Source organism: Stenella coeruleoalba, assembly GCF_951394435.1.
Source record: "Stenella coeruleoalba genome assembly, chromosome: 1".
Classification (NCBI taxonomy): Eukaryota; Metazoa; Chordata; class Mammalia; order Artiodactyla; family Delphinidae; genus Stenella; species Stenella coeruleoalba.
Genome location: NC_137169.1, coordinates 21,699,094 through 21,711,657, shown reverse-complemented (window position 1 = coordinate 21,711,657; position 12,564 = coordinate 21,699,094). Strand labels below are relative to the sequence as shown.

Sequence of the window (12,564 nt, the reverse complement as noted above, 5' to 3'; positions counted from 1 at the left end):
CCTGCATCGGCAGGCGGACTCTCAACCACTGCGCCAGCAGGGAAGTCCTAACATCTCCTTTTACTATTCTTACATTTACTTGTCAACAAATTTTACAGATCTGAGTTACACTAAGATATCTGAGGGCCCTGGTGAAGCAGAGGTCCTTATTCTCAAAGCATTATATATTTATAAATTTCTTATCAGATTAAGAGTATATGAAGTGAGGTAATGTTGAATTTGAATCTGTGGCTGACCTTGGTATTGATTTCTTACCTGGAATGTGTTTGATGAATCTTCTTGGGCCTAATCATCAGCTTCAACTATATTGATCCAGTAGCTATAACTATTCAGAGCACAGTGAGGGTTTTTTTGTTTTGTTTTGTTTTTTAACATCTTTATTGGAGTATAATTGCTTTACAATGGTGTGTTAGTTTCTGCTTTATAACAAAGTGAATCAGCTATACCTATACATATATCCCCATATCTTCTCCCTACAGTGAGGTTTTTAATAGACTTTTGCATAGCCAAAATTATGACAAAAACTTGGGGTCTTCCCTGGCAGTCCAGTGGTTAAGACTCCGTGCTCCCAATGCAGGGGGCATGGGTTCGATCCCCAGTTGGGGAACCAAGATCCCACATGCTGCACAGTGTGGCCAAAAAAAAAAAAAAAAAAAAAAATTTATGACAAAAACTCTTCACTCATAAAGGATATCCTTAGGCTGTCGTGTAGAAGCAAGCTTTTTTTTATGGTTTCCTAGTTTACTGCAAATGAAAAAGGAGATACAGCCAGAAACAGGAGATTGTCAAGAAGTGACAGATCACAGAGAAAAGACAAAGTGATACAAGAGCGTTCAAATCATAGAACTGTAATTGAGTTCTACTTAGTACTAAGCAAATGTCTTCACATACTGCAGTAGCCTCTGGGGATTTTTCTGTAATGTACATAGCACAGCACAGTATAGATCTGAGAAAAGGTATGGTCACTATTTCCTCCCTGCTAAGAAGGCAGGAAAGGATATAAATATTTTTTAGAAAGATTGTCACTTAGGAGCATTGTGATAAAAATAAAACTGAATAGCTATGATGTCTTATTATATGTTCTAACAGGGAAAGATATGTCTCAGGTATTATGTGGAAAAGCAAATTATGAACAGCATGTAACATCCCATTTTTATTAAAAAGAAGAAAAAAAAGATTAGTAAACAGAAGAAATCTGAGTGACTCTTATGCAAACTGAATAGCAGTTAAGTCTGGATGGTGGGATTATATATGACTTTATTATTTCTAAAAATTAGAAATTATATTTCTGTTAATGTTTTTTAATTTATAAAAGTAAGCAGGTATGTCTTTCCTAATCAGAAGAAATAAAGGTAACAAAATAACCAGCTTAAGAAGGCAGAGAAGTATACATACATTTTAGAAAAATCTGGTGCTTGTTTAATGGGTAAGTGAATTTTAAACGTATGTGGAATGTCTCCTACCTAGACAATGCAGATAAATGATTTATCACTCTACAGGAATGTCAGGCACTCTACAACAATGGTAGGGTGTCAGTAGCCCTTTTTCTGAATGCTGATCCATTTTCCCCATCCATTGAAGTGAACTTACATACATGCATATCACTGTTGGGTTTTTGACAAGATTTTTGTTTCTATGGCCCCATTCCCCAATTCTTTGAAATTGTATTTGCTTGTGGTATATTACGAGTGGGAGATTCAATAATTTTCTCTTACAAGCAAATTTATTTTTGTTTTAAGATTTTGATTTTAAACCTACTGGCTGATATTTGAAAGCATAACCATGCTCCTCAGTTCCAGTGTTTTGTTTGTAATTGGTCCAATTTATCTGATTCAGGTGCATTGTGGCCAGGTATGAAACCTGAAAGTGGTTTAACTCAGACTCCATCTCCAAGTCAACACAGTGTTCTTACCTGCACTACAGGGTTAACCACAAGCCAGCCAAGCCCAGCACATTATTCTTATCCCATTCAAGGTAAACAGGCATGGTTGTGTGTGTTTTGTTTTTTTAAAAAAATTATTATTGTTTTTTGTTTTTAATCTACCTGTATCTCCAAACATACTGGGTAATATAGGATATTTGCATTTGTGCATGCTTTTTGTGTTAGACAAACTAGAACCTAGGAGTGTGGTTCATAAGTAGTTTAAGCTTTTGTGAACTGCTTAATAGAATTGAAGACTCCTCTTTTGCACGTTGGTGTCCAGAAAACCTGTCTAATTTTGTTCTAGTCTGTTCTCAGTGGCATTTTGTCCTGTAAATGAGCAGAAGACTCCATGGGTTAGAGCTTTGCTGACTTCTTTTATGTGAAGTCCAAATAGAATGGAAAGTGAGATTGAGTGCTGCTTTGTGAGATGTGTGCTGCTTTTCTGCTGTGGTTTTTGTTATACCTCCACCCCCATTTACTACTTCTTGGTGAGCTTTTCTCGTTCAAAAAATTCAATGTTGTTTCTATTTTGTGATGGAAAGCATAGCATTAAAGCTTGAACTCTAAACACCTCTGCCTTCCTGAGTTCTTCCTCTAAAAGGTTAGAATTATGACAGGACTATTTGGAATGAAGACAAAGAAACTCAAAAGGCACTGTGGAGTTAATTCCTTACCCTTCCAAGTCCAATGCAGGGAATTTATCATTGTTCCAAATTGGGAATTAATGTCCATCTACTTGGCTTCTCATCTGCCTCCTTTCTCCTGATTTCTCCCAGCTTTTAAATATTATTCCTTATAAAACCAGTCCTAGGTGTTCTTTTTTTTGTGTGTGTGGTACGCGGGCCTCTCCCGTTGCGGAGCACAGGCTCTGGACGCGCAGGCTCAGCGGCCATGGCTCACTGGGCCCAGCCGCTCCGCGGCATGTGGGATCTTCCCAGACCGGGGCACAAACCCGTGTCCCCTGCATCAGCAGGCAGACTCTCAACCACTGCGCCAGCAGGGAAGCCCAGTCCTAGGTATTCTTAAAATATAAACTTTGATGATGAAAAACTGTTTTGATGTAGATTATATGAAACAAAATATTTTGATTTTCAGTATTAACTGTTTTCAATAAAATGACTGAGGACTACTTTTTCTTAGTCTGTTGGGAACAACTGGTTACTACATTCCTAAGACCTTGCTCTGAGCTACCTTTTTCTCTTATTGTTTATGGAGTCTCCTCTTAATTATTTTCCCTTCTTTTTATGTTTGTCCCCTCCCCCTTCTTTCTTTCTAAAATGGGAACAAACCAGGAGGAAAAAAACTCAAGAGCATGACTTTGTCTTCTCCTCTACTCCCTTTCATTTTTATAAAGTGTTCCTCTACTTTGGTAGGCTTTGGGGTCCAACTACAGGCAAATCTAGTAGCCAAGTTCCTCCTAAACTGATATATCTCTGATGACTACACCTAGGTCATGAAAGAAAAGCAAGGAGTTCTCTTCCTTTATATTAATAATCCTCTCCCCAGGTGTAGAACCACCACTCATCTGTACCTGTACCTTGAATTTGAGGAGCCTGATAGCTGTGCTTACTTCTCCCTCTTTGTAAAACAAGAGGAACCACCTTGTGGGGGTCTTTTATGACCCATTGCTTTAAAAAAGTCACGAAGCTGTGCTTTCAACCTCATTTGCCACTATCCTAATTTCTTACCTTTTAGTACATTTTTTCCCTTTAGATCAATTAACCCAGTTTCCTCCATTGTGCTAATAATGATCACTGTTGGTATTTGTTAAGTGCATATTATGTGCTTAGCATTATTTTAGCAGAGATAGGTGTTACTCATGTAATCACAACACACCTATGAGGGAAGTACTGTCATTAATCTCATTTTACAGATTTGGCACATAAGACACACAGAAAATAAGTCAAGGATGTAAGCTGGGCAGCCTGACCCCAGCACACGGGTGTAATGTTTATGATTTTCAATGTAGAAGTCATGGTATCAATATCAACTCCCATAATTGAGAACCTATACTTGCAAGTATTTAAATTCATTTCCCTTCCCTTTTCTGGTTAACCTATTGGCCCATTATATTGCCATTAGAACTTTGGCAAAGGGTAGAAATTAAGGCAGAAATTAAGCATCAAGTTATCAATTTTTGCCATTTATTCTGAGAAAAAGTTGGTAGAAAGCAAGTGGTAACAATTGGCTAAAAGGAAATATGGGCATTACTGGCACATTTGAATCACCTGGATTCTCCTCTATCAGTATCACTCTCCTCACCCCCACTTTTCATTTCCTTTAGCACAGATAATTAATGTCAGCTCTCCAGAGCTTCATCTTCCCCCCTGTGTAACTACCCAGTCATTCCACTGAGTAAAAACAAGGAGCATTGTATTGATTTTTTTTTTTAAAGTGGTCAAAACAGCAATGTCCCCTCATCCCCTCCAGAAGCTTTCAACAATTGACAGTAGCCCATCTTCCCAGGGCAAGTTAGGGAAATTACAGCAAATTCCACTTCTGGCTTGATCAGCTCTGACCAAAACCTTTTCTTTAGTTTATACTTCAATGCTCATGAAAACCCTTTGATTAAATAGATCTGGCTTCTTTATATCAACCTTTTCCTAGAGTGTCTGTGACTGTATGGCCCAATCTCTGGTTATTTTCTTCAATTGAGATGATTTAAATAATTAAAATTCAAGTAGCAAAATTAATTTCAGAAATTTCAGAATTGATTTTAACCCAACCTTGAATTTCAGTGAATGTCTTTGGGCTCTGATAGTGTTGGTAACACACAAGAGTCTTTCGTTGACTAGGAGATTTGTTGTGTATTTTAATAGACTTTATTTTTTATTGTAGTTTTAGATTTGTAGAAAAATTGAGCATATGATACAGAGAGTTATATATCTCCCTACCCTGCACACAGTTTCCCCTATTATTAACATCTCACATTAGAATGGAACATTTGTTATGATTAATGAACCAATATTGGTACATTATTATTAATTAAATCCTAGGTTTATTTAGATTTCCTTAGTTTTTACCTGATGTCCTTTTTCTGTTCCAGGATCCCATCCAGGACACCACATTTCATTTGATTGTCATGGCTCCTTAGGATTCTCTTGACTGCAGTTTTTCACACTTTGCTTGTTTTTGATAACCTTGACATGCTATTCATGAATCCCACGAGTATTTATTGAGCTTTACCTATTGTAGGCCGGGTGCTTTGCTAGACGTTGGAGGTGACGAATAAGGTAGTAAGCTTCTGCCTTCATGGAGCTTACAGACTAGGAGGGGAGGCAGAAAACAAACAAGTAAATAAATAGGTTTTGAAAAGTGCTCTGAGAGGAAAAAAGAATTGTTTGTTGTGACTGGGAAAACAAGAAAGGAATTAGTTCTAATAGAGGAGTCCAGAGAGAGTCTCTCTGGAAGTAGACATGCTGAGAAGGAATGATCATGCTGGAGGGCAAGAGGGACAGACCAGGGAGAACAACAATTGAGGCAGGGAGAGCAGCATTGCAAAGGTCCTTGAGTGAGAAAGAGTCTCTCTTGTTTTGAGTAACTCGAAAGCTGGGTGAGCATGGGTGGTAGAGAAACATTCATAAAATTAGAGAGGTGGGTAGAAACTAAATCTTGCACCAACTTCTATGTGCCATTAAGCCTTGGGTTTACCCTCCAGCTTTGGGGCAATGTCACTTAATTCAGCTGTGCCTCACAGTTCTATAACCACAGTCTTCTGATTAAAGCTATCTCTGTATCCTGACTGTTTCAGGTGGATCTCTAGTGGGGCATGGTTCTCAGAAACTTTGTCTATGATTTCACAGCTCTGTTGCAAAACAGGAGTGGGAACTATCGGAAAACAGTTGGCCATGCCACTGGCATTTGGAGAGCTAATAGTCTTTAAAATACATGTATCAATAGGAGTTACCACTTGAGTTTTATTTTATCCTCTAAATTTATTTTTGTTGCATATTTTATTGCTGCTGCTTTTGTTTTTTAAATCTGCAGTTGAATTTGTTGTTGTTGAGACCTAGATGTATATTTATGTAGGATGATCATTGCTTTTTTTTTTTTGAGGTGCCTGGCTTTTTAGTCATAGTTTTGCAGGGGGTACGGCATGTAGTGATTGTGTATATTTTAAAATGAGTTTAGCTTGGGTTCAATGCTGGTTACAAGAGCCTAAATAAATACTATTTCTTTAATTATCATCTAACTTTTATCACTAGAATTTAAACGCCATGAGGGCAGGGACTTCGTCTTGTTCACTACTCTACTCCTCAGTGGCTGGAACTGTTTCTGGGCACATAGTAGACCCTGGTTTAATGAACAAATGAATGAATGAATAACACATGTTAGAAATGATTTGATTGAGTTGGAGAAAGAACTGTTAATTGAGCCCTGTAAACTTTCTAGGTTAGCAGACCAACATTTCCTGTAATAGAAGCCACTATTGCTGAGAGGAATTTGTGATTTTTAGTACTGTACTTGTTAAAAACTTGGTATCAACAAGTAGCTAATCAAGTCATTAAACTTCCTGTCAGGGATAATTAAGAGTATGTGGCCAGTTGTTTGTAAGGTCTACCTTTTTACCTCCAGCCCAATTCTGTAAGTGATCTGAAAATTGTTAAATTTATAAAACTACCTTGTCAGTCAGAGCAGCTTTTTCCCCATGTGTGCAGATATCAGATGTGAATGAGTTGTACCTGTAACCGTTTATAAATCATTAAGAAGGTAGAATAGAATTAAAGGTAAATGGGAGGAAAAGAGGAATATATGTTAGGATTAGGGCTAAAGAAAAATTGATCTAGAAATGGAGTTTGCTGGGAGAGATAAACTTAAGAGATTAAATACTTCATTTTCTTTCCCACATTAAATCACCTATGTTTAGCCAGCAGGCCTGCCTAGCATAATGTACTGGTAATAGAATCTGGAATGTACTCAAAATTCTTTTCCTACAAGAATAATTAAAAACTACTTGTAGAGTCATTTAGCTTACATACAATGATTTCTTAGGACTTCCCGCTTAGGGGAAAAAATATTGATGGGAAGAAAATATCATCTATAAATTATAAAATCTGTTTCATTTAGGTGTTGGGTTTAAGAAAGTAAACAAGAATCCTTTAGTTTACCTGGGGGAAGGAGTACTGTAGAAAAGAAAATCTCCCTGGATAGTGACGAAATCTGATCCCTAGCTCAGCCACCGACTCAGGAAAGAAAGAGCACTGGATGAAGAATTGGGAGATCACAGTTGTCATTTTGACTATCTACCTTTAACCCCACGACTGTGGACAAATTACTCTAACTCTTCTTTGTCCCAAGTTCTTCTGAAAGCTAGCAGTAGCTGTTCCTTATATCTAATTTACCTCAATCTCTTCTAGACTTTCTTCTAAGCAGAGTACCCTTGGTGAAAGGGATACAAATTCCCTATGATTTTGACCAGTCCTCTCAGGTTTCTGCTGCATTTGTTCACCTGCACTATTCTTTTTCTTTTTTTTAAAATTTATTTATTTATTTTTGGCTGCGTTGGGTTTTCGTTGCCGTGCGCGGGCTTTTCTCTAGTTTTGAGCGGGAACTACTCTTCGTTGCGGTGTGCGGGCTTCTCATTGCGGTGGCTTCTCTTGTTGCAGAGCACGGGCTCTAGGTGCACGGGCTTCAGTAGTTGTGGCTCACAGGCTCTAGAGCACATGCTCAGTAGTTGTGGCACACGGGCTTAGGTGCTCTGTGGCACGTGGGATCTTCCCGGACCAGGGCTCGAACCCGTGTCCCCCGCATTGGCAGGTGGATTCCTTAACCACTGTGCCACCAGGGAAGTCCCACCTGCACTATTCTTAATGGAGGTTTTCCTAATAACTTTCCCTCTAGAGGACTTTGTCGCCAATGGGATAGGTAGTCAGATAGTGTGGTTTACCTGATGGTGAGCCTTTATGGTGTGTGTGACTGCGGTAGAAACCATGTATAAGTATGCTTGTGATGAGCAAAAAAGAGGAGTTCAAGAGCAGTACCTCACAATTTCACCTACATTGTCCACCTGGAAAACGTCACTGTGACAAATACTAGTCACTGAGGATTTTATTAAAACCCTGGTGGAATCTGTGATAGAAGGGTGTGAAAAAAACCCAAATTTCTTGTCGTGAGACAGGCAGCCTAAGTAGCTTATGAAGTAAATTTTTACCTGGCCAGAATAATATTGAATATTTTCCGAATTTTTCCAGGCTCATGGGTGAAATCATTAAATGCCAGAACATGGTGTTTGTTGAAGCAACTCCAAGCACTTTAGAATTTGGAAAACTCCATCAATTTCTCAGAGTAATTGTGTTGCACCAGGAAAGGCATAATTTGGGGCAAGTGACAGTAAATATCACAGTGTAGGACTTAACACGTGGATTTACCAGAGTTCTTGTTGTTTCTACTGGTGTCAGTAGGTCACACTGCAGGTGAGTTATTTTTCAGCTGCCAGAGAAGATGGACTGGAGTGATTTGGTTTAGGTTCTGATTTCACTGGTATCATTAGTATGAACCAGTGCATTGTGTTGTATCCTTCTAGGACTTTAGTAGGAATAATTGAAGACTCAAGTTGAAACAAAAATGTGTGAACTGTTTTATTTCTAATCAAGTCTAAATTAAGGTATGGCATGCAAAAGAGCAAAACCAGTATATAGTATTTATTTCCTTTGCCAATGTTTTTTATCTCCTTATAGATCTGTTTACTTAGGACAGAATATATTTTGAGTTTCATTTAGGCGTTTACATAATATCTTTTAACACTTTCAATCTTATAGCTTCAAGCACAAATGCCAGCCTGATATCCACTTCATCTACTATTGCCAATATTCCAGCAGCAGCAGTGTCCAGCATCTCAAACCAGGTACGGTGCTGCTTTTGTTCCTCCTGTTGATATGGTTCATCTAGCTAGCCCTTCCTTTCTTCTTTCCATTATCAGTTTGCCAATCTAAGGAACAACCAGTATGGACTGTGGAGAGGCCTTTTTCTGGATGCCCTCAGGACTGAAACCTTGGATGGTTTCTCAGGCTACTACCCAGTTTCTCTCATTCCATTGCCAAGACTATGAATGATATGATTATATCTGCTCCTTTATCTACTGTGTGTGTGTCTGTCTCTTACCCTGCTGCTACAAGAATGTAAGCTCCGTGGGGATAGGGATTTATTTTTCTATTTTGTTTAGTTATTTGTTCTGAGAGTTCAGAAAAATGCCTAGTACTCACATTGAAGGCACATAATAAATGTTTGTGGAAATATTACTTTGACTTTTTTTTACTTAGCCACTCATTTCTTTGTGAATTAGTCTGGTCTTGATCACTATTTTACTAACTCTGTATGTTTAGATCACTTGTAACATCTTCAGTGTTTTAGGGTTTTTTTGGTTTTGTTGTTCTGTTTTTATTTGTTGTTTTCTCTGCAGCAATTAGTATTATCAACCACTGCCTCCATGGATCTTTTTTTGTGGCTGCAGTTAACATTGCTATTCTGGTTCACTTTTTATGTTTTGACTGTTTTTGCATTTGTTCATTCTTTTAGTCCACAGGTATTTATTGAGTTCCTGCTGTGTACCTGGAATTCTTCAGGGTAACATCTCTCTCCCTTTGCATATCCTGTCTTCTGTCATGGACAGTCTCTATTTAGTTTTCCACATGCTTATTATTTCATCACCAGGAATGTTTAACCACATTCACAATGTCCATTTACTTCTTCCAAAATGAAGATTCTAGTCCTGACCTCATGATATCTACAGGCTTCCTGCTGATTGATGGGCTTTTTTTTTTTAATATCCTATTATTTCCCTAAGTTGACCATATCTAAAACCAGCCTTTCATTCCACCCTTTCTTCCGTTTCCCTGTCCTCCAAAAGTAATACCACTTTTTCCTACGGCTTCTCAATTCTTGTCAGTTACACTATTTTTTAATATACCTAGGCCTAAAACCAGACCAGTCATCTTCGATTTTTTTTTTCCTTACCCAGCCCTAATCCAGCCATTTCTGGAATTCTTTCCTGCTTTTTCTTTTTCTTTTTTCTTTTTTGGCTGCGTCACATGGCATATAGAATCTTAGTTCCCTGACCAGGGATCTAACCTGTGCCCCCTACAGTGGAAGCGTGGAGTCTTAACCACTGGACTGCCAGGGAAATCCCTGCTTTTTCATTTTTGCTGTCATTTCCCATGGTTTAGCTTTTTCCTCTTTAATCTTGAGTTAACTATTCATCTCATCTTTAATTTTTCACCGTGCCTGTACATTTTCTAAAACACTGATTAATTTTCTTTAAGTGCCACATTTTATCCTGTCACTCACCTGCTCAGAATCTTTTCATATTTTTGTTTATTTGAATTTGATGATCCCCATTTTCTGCTCCCACACAAACTATGCACCACTGCGTAAAGAATCCAATCCAATCCTTAACCAGTCATTCAGGCCTACAGAGATCCTTTGTTTCATCCAGACTCAACATCTCTGGCCGCTTAATAAAACCTTTCCAGGGCCTGTTCCTTTTCCTATCCCCTGTGCTTCTTTGTCTCAGAAAGTTCTCTGTCACAGTCTGCAGTGATAGTTGTCTTCCTCTGTATTTTACTCATTTGACATACAGTTTATTGCTAATTTGTTGGAAATGGGTTTTGGTCTTCTATCCTGCTAGATTTTTAACTCCCATGTACCAACACATATACACACACACTCACACTGTGAATTATATTTGGCTTATGGTAGATGCTCAGTGTTCTTTATAAATAATTGGTCTGATCAGTTAGCTTTTTCCTGCTTGTCACCAATATCAGTTATCAGTGGAATTTTTTTAAGGTGTGTATTTGAGCTGTGCATCATACCCATTTTTTACAGCTTTTTTAAGGTGTAATTGACATACAGTAAATTACACAGATATAAATTGTATGATTTGATAAGTTTTGTCATGTATGTGCCTGTGAAACTACCAAAGGTTCCCTTCAAATATTTTAAAGAAACTTTATTTTTAAAGAAAGCTTGATTATTTAAAAAAAGAGAGGGGACTGCCCTGGTGATCCAGTGGTTAAGACTCCATGCTCCCAATGCAGGGGCCCCAGGTTCGATTCCTGGTCAGGGAACTAGATCCTGCATGCTGCAACTAAAGATCCCGCATGCCACAACTAAGACCCTGAACAGCCAAATAAATAAATATTTTTAAAGAGAGAGAGAGAGAGAGATACTCAGTTTTTAAACTGGGAAACTTTAATGTAGGATATTCACTTTTTTGTTTAAGCTCATCTGTCCTTAAAAGCACTATCATCTAGTGCAGTGTTTTATAAACTTCTTAAGGAGTAGACTCTTTCCTTCAAAAATTCTATGCAGAAATTCTGTACATAAAGTAGAAGAAAAAAAGGCTGGTATAGTAGAAAAGGGACATTGTGTGTACAGTGCATGGGACACTTTGCTCTCAGCCTTAACCTCATCCCAAAGACAGTCCCTGAGGCGTGTCCTCTTGACTCTTAGGTTTCCACAGAATGCATTTTGAAAATCATTGGTTTAGGTGGAAGACTATATAGGTTAGGTAAATAAGAAGTCGGGTTAATGTTTTAGGGAAATAATTATGAAAAAGAGGGACATGAAAGTCTCTTGTGTTGAAATTAATGTTATGCTCTGGCTAAGTGGCTTATTTTCCTCCCTTATTCCCTTTGACCTACAGGACTATCCCACCTATACTATCCTTGGTCAAAGTCAGTACCAGGCTTGCTACCCCAGCTCCAGCTTTGGAGTCACAGGCCAGACTAACAGTGATGCTGAGAGTACCACTTTAGCAGCAGCCACATACCAGACGGAGAAGCCTAGTGTCATGGTACCTGCTCCTGCAGCACAGAGACTTTCCTCTGGTAAGCTCTACATTTGGCTTAAGGGCATTTCATCCAACAGGTGATGGTGAAGATTACTTTGTTCTGGTCTAAGTCACTGTTACCATGCTATTGGCCTTCCTTCTCAGGTGAGGAGTATTTAAACACTGTAACCAGACAACGATGAGTCGTTGGCAGACTGAATATAATACCTGATGCTGTGAACAGAAAAGTACCAAGAATGAAAAGACTTTGTTTATGACTCCCACTCCACTCTCCCTGTAGCTATAATATGCTTGTCACAGAGAACTTCAGAATCTTAGCACATTTTATAAAAGCTGGAGGACTCCAGTTTTAGTCTGTGCATAACTGACTTCTGGTTAGGCCTCAGAACAGTAGTTCTTAACTTTTTCTGTGTCATGGATCCCTTTAAGATTCTGAAGAAAGGTATGGTTCTTTTTCCCCAAAGAAATACATAAAATTTAACCTACAAATGTAAACCTGTAGCTTTGAAATGGATCAATGAATTATGATGTCCAGATTAAAAAATCCTGACATAGGGCTTCCCTGGTGGCGCAGTGGTTGAGAATCTGCCTGCTAATGCAGCAGACATGGGTTCGAGCCCTGGTCTGGGAGGATCCCACATGCCGCGGAGCAACTAGGCCCGTGAGCCACAACTACTGAGCCTGTGCGTCTGGAGCCTGTGCTCCTCAACAAGAGAGGCCGCGATAGTGAGAGGCCCACGCACCATGATGAAGAGTAGCCCCCACTTGCCACAACTAGAGAAAGCCCTCGCACAGAAACGAAGACCCAACACAGCAAAAATAAATTAATTAATTAATAAAAAACCAAAGG

The 12,564-nt window shown here is 38.7% G+C and overlaps 1 protein-coding gene across 11 annotated transcripts in view; it reads left to right on the top strand.

The window, feature by feature from the left end:
* Positions 1-12,564, top strand: part of EYA3 (EYA transcriptional coactivator and phosphatase 3) — a 123,178-nt gene that overhangs the window by 85,882 nt on the left and 24,732 nt on the right. For 10 of the 11 annotated variants that reach the window (XM_079915913.1, XM_079915916.1, XM_079915917.1 and 7 more), the window contains 3 exons: positions 1,837-1,974; positions 8,683-8,768; positions 11,568-11,751. In XM_079915913.1, the coding sequence (XP_079772039.1) occupies positions 1,837-1,974; positions 8,683-8,768; positions 11,568-11,751 (408 nt within the window). The remainder of the gene's footprint in view (positions 1-1,836; positions 1,975-8,682; positions 8,769-11,567; positions 11,752-12,564) is intronic. The other variant, XM_079915914.1, reaches the window with a different exon arrangement.